At 47.5% G+C, this 22,848-nt stretch overlaps 1 protein-coding gene across 14 annotated transcripts in view; it reads right to left on the bottom strand.

Annotated features, from left to right (window-relative positions):
- The window catches only part of PKNOX2 (PBX/knotted 1 homeobox 2), a 269,249-nt gene that overhangs the window by 38,194 nt on the left and 208,207 nt on the right, over positions 1-22,848 (bottom strand). For all 14 annotated transcript variants that reach the window (XM_077112537.1, XM_077112544.1, XM_077112530.1 and 11 more), the window contains one exon: positions 10,819-10,990. In XM_077112537.1, coding sequence (XP_076968652.1) covers positions 10,819-10,990 — 172 coding nt within the window. The remainder of the gene's footprint in view (positions 1-10,818; positions 10,991-22,848) is intronic.

Raw genomic sequence — 22,848 nt, forward strand, 5'->3', positions numbered from 1 at the left:
GGAGAAAGCGTTCTGTATTTGACTATGATTATGTTCATATAAATCTACACATGTCAACCAAACACACACAAAGACACGTGAGTGCATTTACAATCATTGAAATCTGAATAGGTTGTTGGATTGTATTATTGTCAATTTCCTTGGCTGTGAAATTGTACCATAGTTATGCAAGATATTACTGCAGGGGGAAACTGGGTGAGGGAATCATAATCTCTTTCTATTTGTTCACAGCCACTGTAACCATTTGAAGTGTACAATTCAGTAGCACTGTTTTTATAATGTTGTATCACTATCAACATCATGCATCACCAAAACTTTTTCCTTACCCCAAACAGAAACTCTGCACCCATTAAGCAACAACTCCCCATCTGCCTCCCCGCAGCCCATGGTAACTGCTAATCTGCTTTCTGTCTCTATGAATTTGCTTATTCTAAATATTTTGTATAAGTGGAATCACAAAATATTTGTCCTTTGTGTCTGGCTTATTTCACTCAACATAATGTTTCCAAGGTTCATCCATGTTGTCATATGTACCAGCACTTCATTCCATTTTATGGCTGCATAATATTGCATTGTGTGTATACACCATATTTTGTTTATCCATTTGTCGGTTGATGGACATCCAGGTTGCTTTCACTTTTCGGCTATTGTGAATAATGCTGCTATGGCCCTGTGTTAGTTCCTACAAGTACCTGTGAATCTAAAAATTATATCAAAAGAAAAAGTTAAAAAAAAAAGGGGGGGGGGGGAAGATTGTTGCCTTTGGATAGTCATTTGTGTTGACACCAGCAAGATATGGCAATCCTGGCTTAATCTTACCCTCGCTTTGGCTAGCATTGTGCTGCCTAGGAAAAGGTTCAGAAAGGATAAAAAGGGATGGAAAAAAGGAAGGGGATCTCTCCCAGAGAGTTTTGACAGTGAAATGTGAGCAAAGCTTTATGGTAGGAAACCAGGGCCATGCCCCTTCGTGAGCCTCACTGACATTTCAAGTGGGATTATGTAATCCTTGGGCAGGGCTTTTGGATGTCTCACGGGCAGGGATTGTGCTCAACTAATTAAGGGCCCTTGGATTACTAAATTAGACTGAGTGTTCTCTAAGACAGAAACCAAGACTTTTGTCTTTTCATGCAGGCGAGGCTCAGTCACAGAGCCTTGTCCTCAGTGAGGGGTTGAACTTTGCCGTCCCAAGCAAAGAGGAGAATTGTGGATTTGGTATGGATTTTTGGACCAAAAAGTGGAGTTATGTATTTAATACATATTTGCTCTTGTCTACATTTTCTGCTTGATTTTGGTCAGGGAGATCTTGATTTATCTGTTAGAACAATTAGCGCAGTATAAGGTGCCTTAAAAATACATGTGATATAAAAAAGAAAAAAGTCAGTTGTGATGGTAAAGGCACAGCTATATGACGATGTTGTGAACCATTGATTGTATACTTCGGGTGATTACACAGTATGTGAATATATACTATATATCGATAAAAATAAATAATTACAAAAATACATGTGATATGGAAGCTAGAGATGGGTAAAGGGTTAACTAATCACACTGAACTTAATTGTAAGGGAATAGATAGAAGTGGAGGCAGTTCCCTCGTGGGCCTATAAATAATATTACCATATTGAAGGTGAACATGACAGAAAGGGGGCTGTATAGATCCATGTGTTCCATTGATTAACACTACAAATAAAAATAAGTCCTTGCATGAACTACCACAAAGGTATGAATCTTCTACAAAGATAGTATATGCTCGTAGTATAGGGAAGAAACTGCTATTGCATGCTATGGGCTATATCTAACAGGAAAGCATCAGCTGTACCGCAGCAACACCGGTGGGGAGGCAAAATAATTAAAGACTGGTTTGGATTTTCTGTTTGGTGAAGGGGTATTTATTGATCATCTTTCTCCTGGTAACAATGAAATTATCTAAAATTGAAAAAAAATACATGTGACGGATAACAACACCCAAACTTTTCTTATGTTTGCTATGATTCAGGCACTGGGTTAAGCCCCGTTCACTTGCCTATCTCATTTACTCCATGCAGTCACCTACAGAAGGAGGTATCATTATTGACCATATTTTACAGTTGAAGAAATGAAGCCCAGAGAGATTGTTTTGCTTGCTTAATGTCACAGAGCTGGTAAGTGACAGAACTAGGATATGAAACCAGGTCACCTCATGGCTAGGTCTGTACTGTTTCACCCTTGTCTTAGTTTTCCAGGCTGCTAGGACACAATGGGTTTGTTAAAACAATGGGAATTTATTGGCTTGTGGCTTTGAGGCTAGCGAGGCACCAGTGAAAACAAATTTTTTTTTTGCTTTTTCCCCAAAGTCTTTAACACTCTGGTGCTGGCTGCTGGCAATGGATGTCCCTTTCCTCATGTGTGGGTGGGCCCTCTCTCTTGGCCCAAGGAGATCTTTTGGATCCAGGCCTGTGCTTCCATAATTCTGCCCTTGAAGTTATGTTTCTTTCAATTTTGTCCCTTCACTGTCCCTTTCAGTCCAGGCTGGCAGTGCTTCTGTCCATACAAATTCCATAATAACCTTGTCAGCTTTACACGCACTTCAAAGGGGTCCGAATCATCAGACAAAAGGACTTTCCATAGATCCTTCCTAGCTTGGCCAACGGTATTTCCAATCCTGATTTCCACTGAAATTGCCAACTGGATCTATGTTCAGTCACAACCTCTTTTGCAAGTTAAACCCTTACATTGAGCTCTGTTTTGGGGGGACTCATTTTCCAGAAGCTCAAGGAGGTCCCTGATTAAGATGCTTCTGCCCTAGTACGAGAGCAGGCTATCTGGGTAGGCTGAGAATTTTCCAAATCATCAACTTCTGGTTTCTTTGTGTTTAAGAGCTCAGTGCTCAGCTTCTCATCCCTTTTCTCTTGCATTTTACTATAAACTGAATGGAGAAATCAGCACTTTCTACACACAACTTGGAAACCTCCTCAGCTAAACATCCAAGTTCATTGTTGCAAATTCCACTTTCAATCAGACACTAGAACATAATTCAGCCAAGTTCTCTGCTACTTTATAACGAAGCTTGCCTGTCCTTCAGTTTCTAGTAATACATCCATCATTGCCTCCTAAGGCCTCACCAGAAGTAGCTTTAACAGCCATATTTCTACCAAATGTCTCCTCAAACCACTTTAGCTATTTTTCTATCAAGCACCTCACAATCCTTTCATCTTCTACCTATTACCTGATCCCAAAACTGTTTCTACATTTTTAGGTATTCGTAGTGGCAGCTCACTATTTTGTGGTACCAAAAACTGTCTCAGTTTCTCAGGCTGCTATGACAAATATCACCCACTGGGTGGGCTTCAACAATGGGAATTTATTGGCTCACGGTTTAGGAGCTTGCAGGAGTCCAAAATCAAGGCATCAGCAAGGCAGTGTTTTCCTCCAAAGTCTGGAGCTGACCAGCGCTCTGGTGCTGGCTGCTGGCGAGCTCTGCAGTTCCTTGGCTTGCATCCTTACCTCACACCACTTGTAGGTGTCCTTTTCTTCCTCTTACAGTTTCTGTTGACTCCCGGCTCCCAGCTCCTCCCCATGGTTTCTCTCACTATGTCTGAATTTCTTCTGCTTACAAAGGACTCCAGTAACCTGGATCAACACCTTCCCTCACTGGACCACTACAACTAAAATAACAACTTACAGAGGTCCTATATGCAATGGGCTCACACTCACAGGAGTGCAGATTAAAGTTGAGAACATGGCTAAATTGGGGTACACAAGCCAATCTACCACAACCCTTAAGGGACTTTCGGGATACATGTAGGTGGAGAAAATGGCAGTTTAGGGGTGCATGGTTTGGGGGAAAAGTGGCTCAGTAACAGGAAGTGTGGGGTTCCAGGAACATGAAATAGCTTTTAGGACATTACCGTTTTCCTACATGATCTCCCACCTCTCCCAGGTAATGCTACCTCATCCTGCTTTGCTTGCTCCTGCCTTCTCCCCAGGAATCAGAATACCTCATGTGTAAAAACAGAGGGTTGGGTATCAGGTCCCTTCTATCCTCTGCTTCTCTGAATATTATCCTTCTTCCCTCTTTCTTTCCCTTCCCTTCTTCCTTTTCTCTCACTGAACTTTCCTTTACTGAACTATTTGTAATCAAATTTGTATTTACTCATTTATTTTTAAACTTTCTCTTGGAGTATTATGTATTTGTATACATGTACATACATATACACACACAGAGAAAAGGGCACACAGCCATTCATTAATTTTTCTAAGTAACTAAGATATACCTTTTATAAAATAGAATCAGAAAATACCGATAAATAAAACAAAACAAAAAGTAAAATCCTCCCAGAAGAGCTTTGGTTAAATAAGATACACGTCTTATTTAAATAAAACAAACAACGTGTTTGAGCCAGACCTAGCACACGGCTGGTGCTTCTTGATAAACAGCAACTGCCCTTCCTTTGTTCTTCTTGGTACTTTCAGTTTTCTAACCTTTGAAAAGCCTGGAGGCCAAAAGGGGACCTACCCTTTGGTCCCATAAAGCACAGTCAAAGGATTACATTTTTATGGCTAGTAGAATTGGTTTAAAAGTTTAAGATGGTAGAGTAAATTACAATGGTTTTCCAAGGCAGTGAATATGTAGGACCTATTCAATATTAGAAAAAAAGAGGAGTAATGCCTTCAGTGGGGGAAGGCAGCCTTGCATAGCAGAAAGTTACAAGGTTTCCATGTCGGACAACCTGTAATTGAGCCCAGGCCTACCGTTACTAACTGGGTGACAGCGGGAAAGCTCCATGACTTCTCTGAGCCTCAGTTTCCTCATTTGTAAAATGGGAATAATGATCATTCCCAATACACAAGATTGGGAAAGCAATAACATGAAAGCACGTATAAGCTACAGGGAGCCAAATGCATGTAAGGTATTTTTTTTAATCCCTTCTGATAATTCTAATATCCTGTTGACTTTTCTATCGCTAGTCAATGTTCAACTGGTGGAAAAACAAGAATTCCCAGTTTTTGAGTTTAGAGATCATCCTTCATCTTATGTGACTTTAATTTAAGGCCCTGTCTCTATACCAGAATAAAGTAACAATCTATTAATCAATTTTTCTAAAGGATCAAGCTCATGTAAAATTATAGCCCAACTTTTCAGGAGTAATAACGATTCCACTTAATTTAATATCATCAGCAAATGTGAGGAAGGCAGCCTCAATTCCTTTGCCCAGTTTTTGCTTCATCTTTCAGCTTTTCTCTCTCCTATCTCTTTCAAAATATAAACCAAGCCCTCTTCTGTTAAGATGCCTTCTTCAAAAAAGCAAAACAAGATGCTGACTTCGATTTTAGTCTCATACATTGTGCACTCTCCCTGCAGTCCCTGGAAGGTCTACTGAAGGGGTTTTTCATGCTCTGTGAAGTCGTGCGGACGCGGCATGATGTGTGAACCCTACTATTTTTGGCCAGTGTGTTTTTGGGCAGGTGGTTTTACACCTTTGTCTGTAAAATTTAGGATGATGATAACACCTACGTTTCAGCGTTGTTATGCAAACTGAGTAAGATAATGCATGTAAATGTTCCGGATAGATCCTAGCGATTCAATCAACGTAGATTCTTCAGGCCAGCATACACCTCCTTCCACCATCAAGTTCCTTTCAGTTGCCGCTCCTATAGGATCTCAGCCTCTTCACTTGATAGTAATAATTCCTTGCCTTTCCAAACATTTGTAGATCTAGCACTTTACAATTTACAAAATGCTTTTCTGTCCATTATCTCATTTGAATTATACTATCTCCACAGGGACACAGGCAATGCTACTCTCCGGGCAGTGAGGAAATCGGGGCTCAGAGGGAGACCACCTGCTCAGTTCATTTAGGAAGCAGGGAGTAGGCAGGGCCCTGGTGGCCAAATTCCTTTTACCCTCTCATTCCTCTCCTGAGAGTTGGGAAGTTGGAATGATTCTCCCTCCCCGGAAAAGGGAGAAAATTTAATGGAAAGCATCATGCATGACAAGTCAAATCACGTTTAAGTCAATAACCCGGTGCTTTCTTTCTGATATCCTCAGCCTTTGGAGAAGCAGTGGGGTATGGAGGAAAGAGGGGGGCTTTGGAGGTTAGACCCCACTTGGTTCAAATCCCAGCTTTGCAATGTCCTGGCTGTAGGGTCTGCAGGTCTGGATTTCCTCTTCTGTAAAATGGGGATAACAATACCCACCTCAGAGGGTGATCGTGAGAACTAAGTCAAAGTGGGGTGCTCGGGGACAATGGACTACAGGCTTTGGGCAGTCTGAGACTTGGGTCTTCCACCTACTGTGAGACCTTGAACAACTTACATCCTCTCTGAGCTTTAGTTTCCTCACCTGAAAAAGGGATAATAATGACTCCCTCACAGTTATACTGAGGATGAAATGAGAAATGGCTAGAAAAGCTCTAAGCACAAGGGCTGGTCCATAGAAAGATTTAAGAAAATACTGGCTGTAGGACAGATGCCTATGGGGAAGGAGAAGCCAGGGTGAGACTCTGTTCTGATGGAATCCTGTGCTAGAATTTCCCCTCTCTTGTCTCAATTTCTTCACCCTAAAGCAGGGATAGTAATATAATACCTGTCTCGGGGTTGGGTAAGGGAATTAAATAAGGTAACCCACATTAAGCATTTAGGAAGGTATCTGACACCTTGAAAGCCTTCTATAAATGCTAATTTTCACTAACTGATTATTCTTATTTCCTTTCCTTTTCCTGGTGCCTGCAGAATTTTCTGCTCTGGTCTAGGCAAGGAGAGTCTGTACAGGGGGTGAAAGTAAGTGACTCCTTGAATGAGGCTAGCTGGGGCTCCCTGGGGACCCAGAGCTCTGGCCTGGCTCCCTCTGTGCTCCTTATCCACATCCTCCTTGGGGCAAGGCACTGGGCAGAGTGGGCCCTGGGGTCTGGGGGCCCAGTTTTGAAGCTGGTTTTGCGGTCATGCAGCGGTAATCTGTCCCTTGAGCCACGCCAGAGTCTCATTAAAACGTGCCCCATAAATGTTAAAAAATTTACACGTAAAAAAATTCCGCGCATGAAACCGAAACCGTACATTTTACGGCCTCGGTTTGAAATCTTGCATAATATATAAAACCTCGGTCCTGCACTAGGGGCCCATAAATCAGATTTTATAAAACAAAAACCTTTTACCTTTCAAAGGGGTTTGGGGAACTTGCAAATTTTACAAACTTTACCAACCACCAGTCGGAGACTGCTGGTTTCCCCGGAGGGGACCTGGAAGCCAGGTAAGAAACAGACGTGGTGAACACTGGATGGGGGTGGGGGCATCAGAGAAAGGAGCCAGCCAGGGGCATTCCAACTTAGACCTTACCGATCACCCCCATGGCATTGCAATGGGAGGTGTAGAGGGTCAGAGAGTATGGGTGCCGGGGGTGGGGTGGGGTGGGAGTGGTGCTATTTTTAAATGAGAGTTTAAGTGCCCCCAGAAAAAAGACCAGTGGCATGAGGGAGTGGATGGAGCTGGTGTTAGGAATCAGTAGATCTGGGTTTTGGTCTTGGCAAGTCCCCTCCCTTCTCTGGCCTTCAGTTGCTCCGCTTATAAAATGAGGGAGTTGGACTTGTTTGTTTCTAAGGTTGCGTCTTTTTCCCCTAACTCTTTGTGATTCCATGTTTCTCCTCCAGGAAGAGAGCTGTGGGAGCAGCTGGCTAGCCAGAGAAGAGGGTTTCCTTGAAATCTGCGATCTTGGAACCTCTCTCTGATCTTTGGGCCAGCTCTAAGAGCTCTTATTCAGCCAATCTCAGGAGCGCTTGTCTGGAGGCAGGAGCTCTAGGAGATTTAGGGAGCCTGAGGGAGAAGAGGGTGGCAGGCAGAGGGGTGAGAAAGATGCGTGTCCAATGGGGAGCTTAGCAAGACTGGAGCCTCCGGGCTTGGAAGGAAGTGGGACCCGAGGGAGGCTGGAGGGCCTGGGGGTGGTGCCTTCCCAGCCACTGGTTCCCAGGGGACCCAGTGCCCTCCTGGCAGTCCCATCTATGAAAGTCAATATTCAAGGGCAAAGGAAAGCTGCCCTGACACACACATATATATAAAATAAATCTCTCAATTATCTCAGCTCATTTGCTTGGGGTCTCTCATTTTATGTCCCTGCTCGACTGCGCAGTATATCTGTCCGGATAAAGAGTTACAGTCCGTTGGGCTACGTGTGTGGGGTTGTAAAAAATACAGATGCCAAATTAACTGACTGTGGCACTCGGCAGCTGATTGAGCTGATAATGACGCCATCTGACCTTTTTCTAATTTCTAATTATGTGCATCTCGGCTGTACTTGCTACATGATTCTTGTTCTAATGAGAGTTCCTGTGGTCGACCCTGTCACTCCCCACCTCCCCTCACAGGACCCGGAGAGGGTGGGGGTGCTGGCAAAGAGCACAGCTCAGCCCCCCTAATAAAAGTTCAGTGGCCAAGCTGAAATTTGGATGGGCAGGTGAGGTCAAGAAGCTGAAGCTCTTATCTTAGTAATGCTGTATTCGAGATTAATCTTCTGGTTGGCGGGCACTTTTTTTAAAGGCCTTTTCCTCAGGCGGTCTCATTTATTTATTTATTTATTTATTTATTTTTATGACAACCACATGAGATAGTTATAATTAGATCTACAGGTGAGGAAACAGAACTTCAAAGGACTTACGTCATTAAGTCACTAAATAGGAAGCTCACGCATCTCTAAGTGCTCTCTCAAGATGTCCCCATTTGAATAAACAAATCTGGAAACTCCTCTAGGTAACTCAGGTCCACATGAGCGGATGGAACGTCTTGGTGGCCGATGCCCGAGCAGGTCCACTCCCAGCCCGGCTCGCTGAGGGGAAAGGCCAGGGGACACCACAGGCCTGGGGCTCTACGGCAGCTTCCCAACATCCACATCCCTAGGTCACTCTTGGCACATGGTGGACACTCTGCCAGGTTGTGTTGAACTGAACCCAGAAAGTCTGATTCTTTGAGCTGAAGAGACCCCTGAGAGATTTGGGCAGTTTGGCAAGAAGAGAGCAGCACGCTGGTCTCTTTGTGGTATTTCTGAGGCTGCACTAGGGTAGGAGGTGGTCCCAGTGTGTCTCACCCAGTCCCCCTGGCAGGTGGTGGTAGGCAAGCAAGGTGACCTGTGTTTCCCCAGGACTCCTACTTCTTAATGTTTGAAGTCTGCCATGTTACTCAATTTGACTCCAGGTGCTTCCTTACCAACCTAAAGTTTCTTTGGTATGAAGTGGGAGGAGTAAGCCATGGCCCCTGTCCGTTCCGGGTTCACAGAAATGACTGCCTCTGCCCCAGGTTCCATGACTCACCTGCATCTGCATTCTACAGACCTACAGAATCGCAACTGTGGTTCTCCTCTGCCAAAGAGGGGGGCAGGGCTGTCTTAACCGGCCCTTAACATCTGACCAATGGGAGGAGCTGCACTGGGGAGCAGCCCTTTAACATCTGACCAATGGGAGGAGCTGCACTGGGGAGCAGCCCCTTAACATCTGACCAATGGGAGGAGCTGCACTGGGGAGCAGCCCCTTAACATCTGACCAATGGGAGGAGCTGCACTGGGGAGCAGCAATGGCTGGAGTGACATCGGTTTGACCCCCTGGGAAAGGACCTGTGCAATCCCAGCTGGGGAAGATGGAGAGACTGGAGATGAGCAGAGGGGGAGCCTGGGATTCTCAGATGCTTCAGTCATACTCCAGACAGCAGGGGCAAGCGCCCATCTTCTGGCCAAGTCCTACAGCCTCCCTCTCAATGCTGGCCCCATCATGGCACATCACAAATGTTCAGCTAGCATGGGAGTCTCCTGATGGTCCTTCCAGACTCCATAAAGTACCATCCTCCACTCTTGAGAGAAGCAGTGGTGCAGACAGTTCACAACATTGAATAAAACCAGTCATCCACATCTGCTTTGCAAGGCACTGTGTGTGTGTGTTTTAATTCCCTCTTCTTTGGGGCCACATTTGCTTTTCTGATTCTGTCTTCCTTTGGGAAGAAGACACTGGTTAAACTCTGGAAACAGAGGTCAGCCCTACAATCAATCAGTGTGTACAAAACTGTGAGTTTTGCAGACTTTCCAAATTTATCGTGCGTGATCTGGGCAATCCACCCACTGAAAATCAAGACTCTAAGTAATAATTATAGGACGACTGCTTATAGTGATGAACCGCCTAGAACATTCCCTGTCATCCTCTCCCAGCAGGGCTACAGGAGAATTTCCTGTCATCCAACTCAGTGGTTACCAAACCCAAATGATTGAAATTGTTTGGGAAACTTTAAAAAAAAAAAAATGCAGATTCATAGGCCCCACCCATGTACTGAATTATTGTTTCCACATAGTGGGTTCTAGGATTCAGTATTTCATAGAACTGTATTAATGATACAGGAGACAATGTAGGTTTGGAAACCTGATCTATCATGTCCCCCTAAATTGGCAGGATTTCTGCTCATCCTCTCAACGTGGCTGTGTCTCCAGGTCGTGGACACGCTTGTGTCCCTCCTTCTGTCACGGCCAGCCAGCAGCCCCTGTCTGGGCAGCCCAGGACAGATCCATTAACATGACCCCAACCCTCAGAACGACAACCCTAGATATTGTGGTCGCCGGGGTCCTCCCTCCCCCTGTTTCCTTCCCTCTGAGCTGCAAGAGGATGGTTGGCAAGATGCAGGATTCACAATGGGCAGCCAAGCCTCTGCCTGGAGCTAGAGTTCAAGGTAACTCAGAGATGGCTTTCAGCTTCCAGGGCCCTGCCGGAAGTGGGCCCTCTCAAAATGTCTTGTCGAGCAAATTAATAAAAAGGGCATTGCTAGGGCATTTGGAAGAGGTCTGAGACCCTAGCCGGGGTGGGGTCAGAGGGTCTTTACCAGATTGTCCAGTTCTGGGTCATCGCTGAAGAAGGGTTTGTGCTCCTGCTCCTGCTGGTGGACAAAGTTCTCGATGTCCACATCGAAGCTGGCGGAGGTGATGCACTCAGAGCCCTGGGTGGCCTGTTCACATTTCTCAAACAGCAGCGTCAGGAGCGGGAAAAGAGGGTGCCTGTGGGGACAGCGGGAGCTCACATATGCGCACACACAGAGACTGAGCTGCTACTGGGCTCAGAGTCCCCAGGGTCCCTTTCCCATGTCTCCTCCCGAGGTCCCACTCCTTGGGAACGCCCCCAGCCCCCTGGTCAACCTGGTTGGCAGAATTTCTGCCCTGGCATGGAGGGGCCAGGCTCCCAGCTCTTGAGGCCTCCAAGGGCTTCTGTTCCTACCCCCTGGTGTCTAAGTTTGGATTGATGAGCTGCATGGCTGTTTGGTGGTTCAGGGTCACCTTAGGAAGGACACGCTGCAAGTATTTAGAGAATTCCCGGAGATGAGCATTATAGGGAGGTCCCAGCCCAATCTTGGCTGCCTGGAGCCAGCCAAGGGCCCCAGATGTGCACACCTGTGTGTGTGCAGGCAGGAGCACGTGTGCAAGCCAGAATCCTTGTCCACACATGGGGTGGATGTCCCCACCTGTCCCACATCTGTGGGCAGTCTCAGTTTAGGTCAGACATCCCAGATGCCCCATTACATGTGTTAGCATCTTCCTGCATACTTCTATCCTCGCCCGCTTAGCACTGCTGTAATTAAATGATAACTTGCATCATTATTTGTTCACTGTTTTCCCACAGCATTGTACCTCCTTAATGATCGCTGCATCCCAATGATCGCTCCAGACTTGGAGACATAGTCACTCACCTTGCCCTTGCATGCTCATAGCAGGCTCTTCATAAATATTTGGTGAGTGGTTGAATGAATCAAGGAATGAATGAAAGGAGGGGTATGTAAGTGTGAGTATGTGTGGATGTGTGTGTGTGTGTCTGTGGGAACATATGCAAGCTGAAGGGCTTACTGAGCACTCTATGGGTCTTAGCTTAGATATCTCCAAACTCCTGGAAGCTTCCTAACCACCCACCTTAACCTATGCTGATAGTATCCTGGGTTGTTTGTTTTATTATCTGCCTTCCTCACTAGACTGTGAGTTACATAAGGGAAAGAATCAAGCTTCTCTTTTCCATCACGGCATGTCCAGGGTCTAGCAGAGGTATGTGGATCTCAATAAACTTTTGTTGCATTTATACAAATATGATTATTTGCACGTGTCAGTGAATATTGCATTTATTTTTGTGGTGTGTGTGAGTGACTATGTCTCCAAGTCTGGCAGGCATGCATGTGTGTGCATGGGCTGTTGACAATGCATCCCCAAATCATCCACATGTCATTCCCTGGTGTTTCTCTCTCTCTGGTCTCCAGAGAGTCCCACATCTGGCTCTTTTCTTTGTGGCTGAACCCTGCTTGCTGGGAGAGAAGGAGGATTGTATGATGGATCTGGCCTCGAGGCCACTGCCAAAGGGGGTGCTATAGTCAGAGGTTACTCAATAAAACTTTCTGCCATGGTAGGTATGTTCTATAAACTCTGCTGTCCATTGTGGTGGCCACATGTAGCTACTGAATCCTGAGATATGGCTGCTCTGACTAGGACACTGAATTTAAAAATTGCTTTTTATCATGGTAAAATATATGTAACATAAAATTTGCCATTTTAACCATTTTAAGTGTATAATTAAATGGCATGAATTACATTTACAGTGTTGTGCTACCATCCCCACTATCTATCACCAAAACTTTTTACCAGAACTTAACCAACCCATTAAGCATAACTCCCCATTCTCTCCTTCCTCTAGTATCTGATAACCTCTAATCTACTTTCTGTCTCTGTGAAGGTCCCTGGATTTAAATTTTTAATTAATTAAATAGCCACACATGGCTAGCAGCTATCTTATTGGACAAAACAGTGAGCCTGGAAAAGGAAAACAGAGCATGCTTTTTCCCTCCAGCCCACGGTGATTGGACACACCAAGAGAAGGCGTGTTCGCATGTGGCAGGGGGTGCGGGGGGAGACCCCAAAGAGCCTGTCCCATTCTGAGATTCTAAAAATTCTGGGCAAAGATCCACACTCACAGCCATACCTTACTGGTCTTTCTAAACAGGCTCAGGGCAGGGATGGAAGGCTGGTGAGGGGAGGTGATTCCTGCTGCAGATGAGCTGATCAGTTTGACATAGACCACCCTGAGGCACTACCTCCCTGGCCCTCATTTAGGGAGCTGACTCACAAACACCTGGGTTGCCAGGCTGCAGGCTGGGTGCATCGTCTGCACGAAAAAAGGGGTGACTATCTCGGGATGCTCTGGGCACTGCCCCAAATTGCTCGAAGTCTTATCCAGCCCTGGCGGTAAGCTGGAAGGGTAAACAATGGACTAGTCTAGCCTTCCCGCTGAAGACAAAGCGAAAACCAGGTGAAGGGGTTAAACTCCAGTATAAATCTTCATTTGCAGCCACTAATACCGCAGCATATTATAGTCTAATCTAACCTGATCCCAGTTTAATGCAAGATTCTCCTGGCCCTGAGTGGAATACCAAAGAAAGCTTCAGTGGCTGTAATTTAAGCAGAGCCCTGCAGTGGTTTAGCTGAGGGACATGAAAGGCAAATTCCAGGCGGTGTTATGAATTATTGCGCCTTATGAACCTGCCTACTTTCAACAGATGCCTGCTGCCATTTAAACAGCCACTAGATCAATTAGGAATGAAAGGCACAAATCGACTCTGTACAAGGGCACTAAATTACCAGGAACTAATAATCCGCAGCGTTGTGCCTGGCGGAGGGAGCGCAGCCCCGAGCCCCAACCCTGCGGCAGCCACACGGTCACTGCACCCTCCCTTTGGGATGGTAGGAGGGCGACTGAATGAGGAGGGGAGGGTCTGTCCATGTGTGCGTGTGCATGCATGCATGTGCACCTTGGTTAAATGCATGCTGTCCATGGGTGTGAGAGTGTGAGCAGTGTGTGCTGTCTTGCATGTTTTCATTGTGCGCACACACGCTGCATGGTGTTTTTGCAGTTCGTGTGCACATCTGGGCTGTGTGTATGCAGTCCAGGTACAGATTTCCATGTGTGCCTGCCCTATGTTGTGTACAGTGTGTGCATGTGTGTACATGTGCTATTTGTGTACAGGAATTATTTCTGTGTGTGGGATGGGGGAGAGGGAACAAGTGTTGGGGTGATCTCCTCTGTCACTGTCTTTGCCCACGCAGAGAAGAGATGCTTTCTTTACTTAGTGTCATCAGGGAGGGCCTCCCTGAGGAGGTGACATTTAAGTTAAGCCTTGAATGATGAGGCAGCAGTCATGCAAAAGATCTAAAGAAGGGGCCTTCCAAGCAGGAGAAACAGCAAAGAACAAAACGCTCGAGGATAGGAGTGAGCTTGGCGTGTTTCGGAACCAAATCAGGATGACTGTGACTGGAGCGAGGTGGATAGGAGGGGAATGGAAGGGCATGAGGTTGGAAAGGGTCAGATTATGTGGTGCATACGGGTCTCAGAGCTGGCCTTCAGGGGTCATGGGCACACACACCGGGAACAACATGCACCTTCTCTGGAGAGACACTTAGCATGGGTCTGTTTTACCTTAACCTCTTTCGCTTCCAAGTGTCAGATCTTGCCAGAATTGGGGGGGGGGGGGCTGTGGACATATCTGGGGATACTTTCCGTGGCTTCTGCTGTCTCTCAGAAGAAGGGAGTATGCTTTCTGTCTTTCCCCTTTCTTCTCCCCAAGTCAACTAAAGGTCCTTAGGGCATGGGGCAGACCTCAGAGGTTGTCTGTACAGCCACCTCTCTCCAGCCCTTCCCCACCCAAGGAGTGGACAGTTAGAGTACAGAGGGCAGTGAGCCCCATAATAGCCTCCAAATCGTCCCTTCCCATGCCCCACCCTCTGGCTTGTCCTAGGAGCCCCCTCTGCCTGAGCTACCATGGCATCTGAGCTCACTCATGGCTTTCCCTTTGCACCACAGCCAGGCTTGGTGGGACTGCCTATGGCTCCAATTCCCACTGTCTCTCCACCTGGATTCTTGCATAAACCCGGACTGCCCCCTGCCCTGAGTGTGGGACCGCAGTGATACTCTGCTCTGCTCCATTTCCCAGGGACTCAGATGGGTCCATGGTGGCAGTCATGGCCATGGGCTTCTCCAAGACTGTTCCTCGCTCAGGATGGGGAAAACATCACCCCTTCCCCAGCTGCTCAGCCCATGCCATTGAAGGGTTGACCCATATTTTCCAAACCGCTCTCCAACACCGCCCCAGAAAGTGGAGAGGAGCCTGGCAGCCACCCTCGAGGAATCTTCCAGCAGCTGCAGCTGCAGCTTGGGGGTGGAATGGGGTGAATAGGACCAGGGCCCCAAGAGCTGGGCCACTGCCTCCCGGGACAGGGAGAGGCCCTCTCTGAGCCAGGGGTGGGGTTGGGGAGAAGCACTTCCCATTAGAGATGGGATCTCGGTTTTGCCAATTTTGGCCTTCCCTGAGCCTCAGCTTGTCCAACTAGAAAATGATTTTTAAGGAGTTACTTTCCCTGCTGTCCAAGACTTTTCCATTGTGGATCAATAACCTCGGTCCCCTGAGCCCAGAAGACAATGAACAAGATGTGAAAGATGCTCATTAGCCTGTATTTCCAAAGTGCTGAGGACATCTGACCTCCACAAGATTCCCCCCCCCGTTTCCCCCCATCGCCTCCCCCCTGACCCCCACCCTCCACCCCAATCTCTCTTAAGCCGTTCAAAATTTGGAGGAAATAAATCTCACCACACTAATTCAGTGAGAGTTTGAGCTTCGTCAGTGCAGAACAAATAAAAGGAGTGAACCGGCATGACATTTTACTGCAGAAGAGAGGTCGTTTCCAGCCACTAATAAAAAGGATTTGACACAGACTAATAAAGAGAAATGAATTTCTCTAATGGCCTAATTTAGCACATTCAGCACTGGGCCCCTGCCTGGGTCGGGGAGGGCAGGAGCAGCGGACAGAGGTGGAGGGAGTGATGGTAACACTGGGGCCAGGGAAGAAAAGACACTATCAGATAACATTTTATTATTTCTCTCTCTTTTTCTTTTTTTTTTTTCTTTTCTGAGCCCCTCCCCCACCTCCCCTCCCTCCCATCACCTCTCCCCAGGAGCATCTGAACTAAAATCAAGCTCAAGATATGCAGTTCCTGTTAACGAGCCAAAGAAATAAAGAAGCCCTCTCGACAGAATTGCAGTCTGGTGCTAGCTTAAGAAGGTGATTAAACCGGATGTGTTGATTTCTACAGGGGTTTAAGCCATCGTTTCGTTTAATTACTTCTGACATTTCTGCCTTGGCTTTTTTTTTTTAACATCTCACCCAAATACGCTAGCCTGAAATGCCCAGTTTGGGGCCAGAGCACGTGGAGATTAGAGACAGGGCCGGGTTTTGGCTGAAGCTCCGTGCAGAGGTGAACAGCAGCCTCTCTTGAGGGACAGAATGGCAGAGACCACTTGTTCAAGCCCCGTTATTTCCTCAAGGCAAAGAGACCCTGACCTCCCCTCTGGGGTGGCTTCTGAGAAAACTTCCTCAGGCAAGTGAGAGCAGCCGCCCACTGCATTCCTCCCACCTCACGGCAGGTTTTCTTCACGGGAATCAGGCATCTGGACTTCCCGAACATTGTCCAAGCTGTCCTGGGTCAGAGGTCCTTGGTAATCCGTCCGAGGGATAGACCACTCGAACTTCAAGCTCCCCACGTGGCTGGAACTTGTTTACTTTTTTGTTGAAACGACTCAAGACAAGACTGTTGGGCCCTTGCCACCTTCCTTCCTCCTTGGACAAGCTCTTTTGTGGTTGTTTTTGTTTTTACATTTCTTCTTGCTTAGGGGACGAATGGAAATGGAGAAGCAGAGCTTGAAGAGCGGAGATAGATAAAGTTAGAGAGAATGCGAAAATATAAAGCTTTGGAGCAAAGAACAAGAGACAGACAGAGAGAGGGGGCAGGGTGGATAAAAAGAGAGCGTGAAAGAGAGAGGCAGCGAGGGGGAGAGAAAGAGAGGGAGAGACAGAGAGAGAGAGAAAGAGACACAGAAAAACAGAGAGACAGTGATAGATACAGGGGAAGGAGGAGGAGAGATGGAGACAGAGCAGGAGAGGAAGGTAGGGGAGAGAGAGAGAGCAAAAGACAGAGAGAGGGAGCATGGGAGAGAGAGAGGGAGAGATAGAGAATAAAGCAGACTTCAAAGACAGAGGGGCAGGGCCAAGATGAGTGTGTGCAGGAGGAGACAGTAGTGCTGAGTTCTCTTTCTGGGTGATAAACCCTGTGATTCACAGTCATGCCCACCCATCACTTCTGAGCCTCTCTGCCCATTTCTTTGCTAGTGACCTTGGCCAGGACTGCAGATCTCATTTATGGGTCCAGCCAAGTGTGTGGCAGCTCTCTATCTCTTCTCCCTGGGGCTGACCTTGGGGACCCTGGGTCTTCTTGTACTTCACCTCACAGCCCAGACTCCCAGAACTGGGTGGGGAGCAGAAGTCCAAGGTCGACCCTCACCCCTTAGCCAATCCCCTGCCCCTTCTATCAATGGGGATGGAGAGTCAGAGCCCCCAGGCCCTTCCTTGCTGGGATGAAAATGGTTGGTCCAGGGGGTGAACACAGAGCAGGAATTAACATCCTGAGCTCTAGGTGGAGCCCTCAGTGGTGAGTCAGTGGAACCAGAGGCCCGGGCAAGATCCGTGACCCTGGAGGACATTTGTCTGCTGGCCTGAGGGGTGTGGGGGAAGCACAGTGACCAGGCCGGCTCTCTAGCTACCCAACCTGCCACGGACCCACACAGTGGCTAACTCAAGTTGCTAAAGGCTCACACCCCAGAAACTCTATTTCCCTTGGTTCCGAGGGCCCCAGGCCAGAGGTTACCAGGGTCACAGGATCAGGGACAATTTCCTAGGACAACTTCCCAGAGCCACTCCCCACCTCCTTCCTGGGCATTCATTCACTACCAGAAGGCCTGGGACAGGCACCCATATGGAGAAATGAGCCAAAAATGTCTCCTGGATGCCAGTGAAACAAAGCCAACTGTTCTCAGATGGGTTTTCATGAGTTGGCCACGCCCTGCCTTTCAGCAGAGAAACGTGGTGGCTGGAGGGACAGCAGGTGGGCACTGGTCTCCTGTCCTTCGTTAGCTCAGACAAACAGAACTTCTTATTCTCTGCATTTGACCCATGCTTTTCTATCCCTTTGTTTCTTTGTTACAAAAGTTCCTTCCACTTGAATCGCTGTTCCTTTACCTCAAATGTCCCTTTTAACGATCTTCATAGTCCAGCTCAAAATTCCACATTTTCTCTGAAGGCTCCTTTGCTTTCCTCCAAGCAAGAGACCATTTGCCTACTCGGTACCACCAAAGAAAACCTCTGGGGCTCCCCCTTGTCCTCACTCCCAGTTTAGGGTGGGAAGTTTGTGGTCTGAGACAAGCATCGACTTTCAAGTGAAATAGCTGAGACTTGGGGGCAAGATCCTGAGTCTCTCTGAGCCTCAGTTTCCTGTTTAATGACGCAGAGATAGCACCTGCAACACAGGTTACTGTGAGGATTGAATGAAGGACCGGGCTGAGTGTCTGGCACTTAGCAGGCTCTCAGTTAATGCTTGTTCCATTTCCCTGGGAGGGTGTGTGGGCACCTTTTTTCTTCTGAGCAACAATGAGACCATCCGCTCCAATAAATCTATATTTCCATCTCAACCGACTCACTTGGCAGGGAAAACATGTCCACATGCCAATTCAAACACAGGCCCAGAAAGAGGAGTGGGAGAGGCATTTTACAATTCATCAAAACTCAGAACCTCGTTTCTGAAAATCTAAAAAGCACTGCCAGCAAGAATTTATTTTTATGTCTCTACGACACTTATTAAATTCTACTAACTCGAGCTATTTGCGTGCATATCCGTCTCCCTGACCTCATGGTGAGCTCCTCCAGACAGGTCCTTAAGAGTTTTATCCATTTCTAAATTCCCAAAGGCCACCCCAGGGAGTGATACATAGATGGGAATCAAAAAATATTTGGTGGAAAAAATATATATATATATATTTGGTGAATCAATGAATGGGAGTGAATGAATGAATGAATGAAGTTAGCAATGACAATGGGAATGAAGTTTCCAAGGTACAATCTTAGAGTCCTTTGGGGCTCAGGCTTCATCCTTACTGCAGAGCTCACTTCGGATTTTGCCATCTGGCAGCTCCAAGTCACAGTTGCTACAAAAAGACCCAGCTTCTTTAGGGCTCTGCTGGGCTGTGCGTGAAGGGGTGGGGGTTGCGTAGGTCCGGAAGGGTGGGCAGTGAGTGTGAAGGAAGGTTCTTGCCCAGCCCTTCCCCTCCCCTCCCCTCAAAGGCACCAGATGGAGAGAGCAGAGAGGGATGGGGAGAGGGAGGCAGCAGCCCCCTGGTTGGATGTATTTTTATTCAGGTGTGACGTGGAAACCATGCGGGTGTATTTTTAGTCCTGCCCAGTGGGCGGTGTGTTCGCCGGGTTGCCGTGGAGAGGACTTCTTCTTGTTGCTAAATTGGAACTGCATCTGCTAAGGTTCCTGGGCTCAGGCCCAGTGCTCCTCCCCCACGTGGGTGGACAGGACGATTCCTGGCGAGTGTGGGGCTCAGGGCACGTGACAGCGCTCTGTTCTCCTCCTGCCCCCCCCACTCCCCTACACACATGCATAGCCCTTCCCACACGTTAAAAAAATAATAAATATGAAATCTCAACAAAGTGAATATTAAGGCTAGTCTGAAAGGGCAAAAATGCAAAGAACCCATAACTTGAGACCTGGTAGGGATCCTATGTCCAGCCTATTCGTTTTTTGTTTTTTTTTTAAACATGGACAGGCACCAAGAATCGAACCCAGGTCCTCTGGCATGGCAGGCGAGCATTCTTGCCTGCTGAGCCACCGTGGCCCGCCCAGACTATTCATTTTAAGGAGAGGGAACTCGGATACAGAAAAGAAAAGTGTCCTTCCCGAGGTCAGACAGCTGGTGAGGGGCGGTCAAAGCTTCCATCCAAGCCACCAGAGATTCAAGTCAGTCCCCAAAGACAAAGTACTGCAGGGGAAGGGCTGGGGGGGAAGGGAGATCTAGCCACTTCACCTTGGTCACTTGCAGAGACTAAAAACACAGCCCCACACGCATTTGGTGGCTTACCGTGCTTACTGCCTTCAAACACCCAACAGCCTTATTATCCCCACCTTACTGATGAGTAAACTGAGGCAATGTGTGGTTAAGACTCTGATCAACCTGATAAATGATGGAGTTGAGATTCAAATCTGGGTAACACAACTCCAAGTCGTGTGCCCTTTCCTCTGTCCCATGAACCTTTTTTTTTTTAGGACCATTACTGGAATCACTTCATTCTCCTCCCGTTCCCTCCACTCCCCTTACTGTCTAGAGTGACAAAACTGAGTTGCCATGCTCACTCTTTGAGTGCAAAAACTTGCAATTCAAGAGTTTCAAATTAGTTTCCGGAAGAACTCCCCTTGGAATAATGTTTCTGTGTGTTTGGAGGCCGCCTTCAAGTTTTCAGAGATTGTGCATTTCCTCCTTCGGTACCTGCCCTGTGGGGTGGGAAACCCCATCTAGAAAGGTTAAATGATTCGCCCAATTGTAGGGTCAGAACTCAGCCTGAAGTCTTAGTCTTGGGTTCTTTGCACTTGACCGTGAAATGGACTAGCACTTGGGAAAAGCAGAGAGTGGCTCTCTGATGAAAAGAAGGGCAAAACGCGGCTTAGTCCAGCCCCACAGAGAAGTCACTGGCCATATGAACCCTCGAAGTCGCAGGTTGGTGGTTCTTCCTCTCCTCCACCCACCCCATTCAGGCCAGGGGAAGCTCAACTGCTGGTTGTCTTCCTTCCTGTAATGGGGACAGATCCAGCCTAGTCATTAGCACAACGACTAATCAGATTTATCTACCATTCATTGAGGGCCTTCTGTGTGCCAGGCACCATCAGCTGTCAGCATTGGTTATCTCATTTAATCCTAACACAACCTCATGAGGATAAGAGGCATTGGGATTCCAGACTCCTTCAGCTCATATCGGTCTGCACCGTCTTGGAGGAGTACCTGGGCTTCTCAGGTCTACCGAGGCCAGATGGGTGAAGTGTGGAAGCAGTGGGAGGCACTGCCTCTGAGCACACCTGCTCCCTGAGCAAGACAGCTGCAGATTGAGTCTGGCAGCAGGCCCTGCAGAGGCTGCGCTTGGGGTGACGGCACCTCCAGATGCCAGCAGGGAGGGCAGGAGCAGGCTTTGCCTGGTACCAGGGGAGAGCGGAGCATGGTTTTACCTTCCAGAGAATGACTCCAGCAGCAGCAGAGTCATAGTCAGCAGCAGAGCTGAATGATCACGGTTGCCAATGAATAAAACCATTTCAAAAAAGCAGAGTGTCTGCTGGAGCTCCCAGCCCATAAAGCCTGGCCCAGAGCCCAGCATGGAGCACCTGCCTACACACCTAGTCCAGAGGCCCTGGCATGAAGCATCTGGTCCTGACTTCTCTGTTTGGAACAGCTGAGCATCTCCCACACTGTTCTCAGTCATCTCACCCAGCTTATTCCAGGAAGAGCCAAGCCATGTGCCAGGGAAGGTGCAAGGTTAAGTCCCACGGTAAATTTGCTGGGGCCAGAGCACCCTTTGGTCACAAGGTGGAGTAGTTCCCTCAAAGACACTCCATTGGGAAGTGCCAGTTCCCAGGGCCCTGACCGGCAGTTGTTAAAGAGGGCAGTCCCAGTCCCTCTGTCCACCTGCCAACCGTGGGCTGCATCCCCCCTCCCCATCCATTAGCCCAGCCCCATGAAAGGCAGCTCGGAGGCCATCTCTCTTGGGGCTCACTGCCCTTAGGGGATGCAGTGCCACTCTCCCATATGGTGCCACAGGTCAGAAAGCCTGGGAGTCAATTGCACAGATACTTTTTTGAGTACAGACTATGTGCCAAGCTTATATTATAACTACTTTCTAGGGTTGCCTTTCTCCCATCCCCTGGAGCATTTCCTCCTTACCTTGGAACCCCTTTCAGAACTTGATGCAATGCTTTACCCATAGCAGAGCTCAAGGCAAGTTTAATAGATTTTAGCATGGAGGCCTCTTGACTAGGAGATTTTTCCAGTCTGTACCTTCTCACCTTCATACCCTCCTGCATGCATTTTCCCAACAAGGTAACAGCAGCTATCACCTCCAATGGGCTATACACAGGGTTCTTTACCAGGCACTTTATATACATGATCTCATTTAATCCTCAAGACAACTCTGATTATGAGATAGCACCCATTTAGCCCTATTTCACAGATGAAGAAACTGAGACACAGAAAAGTTTAGTGACCAGAGATGGAGCTGTAATTTGAACCCAGGTCCAAAGGCCATGCCCCCAACTTTGAATTCCACCTCCCTGAATGTCCCAGACTGTTTCCATCCTGCATGTACCAGGGGGACACACACTGGTCCCTCTGTCTAAAACCCCCTTACCTCCTTTCCATCCCAACCAGCACACCTGTGTGCCAGGTATTATGTTCTCTCATTTTATTCTAGCTTCTATTATTTTCTTAACGTTTGAGAAAACAGGCTCAGAGAGATCAGCTTGTCCAAGGAAAGCTAGTTATTGCCAAGTCTATTTCTAGAGCCTAAGCTTGCCCCACAGCCCAGCAGGGCTTCTCGATGGCATTTGCACCTCTAGCCATAGGAATATCAGGATAAACCCTGAAATTCCAGCGACCTTTAGAAGGACAGGTTCAAGGGGAGTGGGCTGAGTACTGCCCATTGCCTGGTTCTATTCCTTCCCCCAAATGAATGTGGATTCTAGTCTTTCTGTCTAGAGGACCCCAGTCTCAAAACAGAAAGGAGTGTGATATAAACAATGCTCTAGAAATGCCTTTCACTATTATTCAACCAGAACTGGACTGAACCAGGGGGATGGTCAGACATGGGTTTGGGGTTTATGAGGAGATGAGACTGATGGGAAGAACTAGAAATGCTGAATGGAAAGGTCAAGATTTCTGAAAGCTGGGACACTGGAGAGGAGG

Source organism: Tamandua tetradactyla, chromosome 8, assembly GCF_023851605.1.
Source record: "Tamandua tetradactyla isolate mTamTet1 chromosome 8, mTamTet1.pri, whole genome shotgun sequence".
NCBI classification, from domain to species: domain Eukaryota; kingdom Metazoa; phylum Chordata; class Mammalia; order Pilosa; family Myrmecophagidae; genus Tamandua; species Tamandua tetradactyla.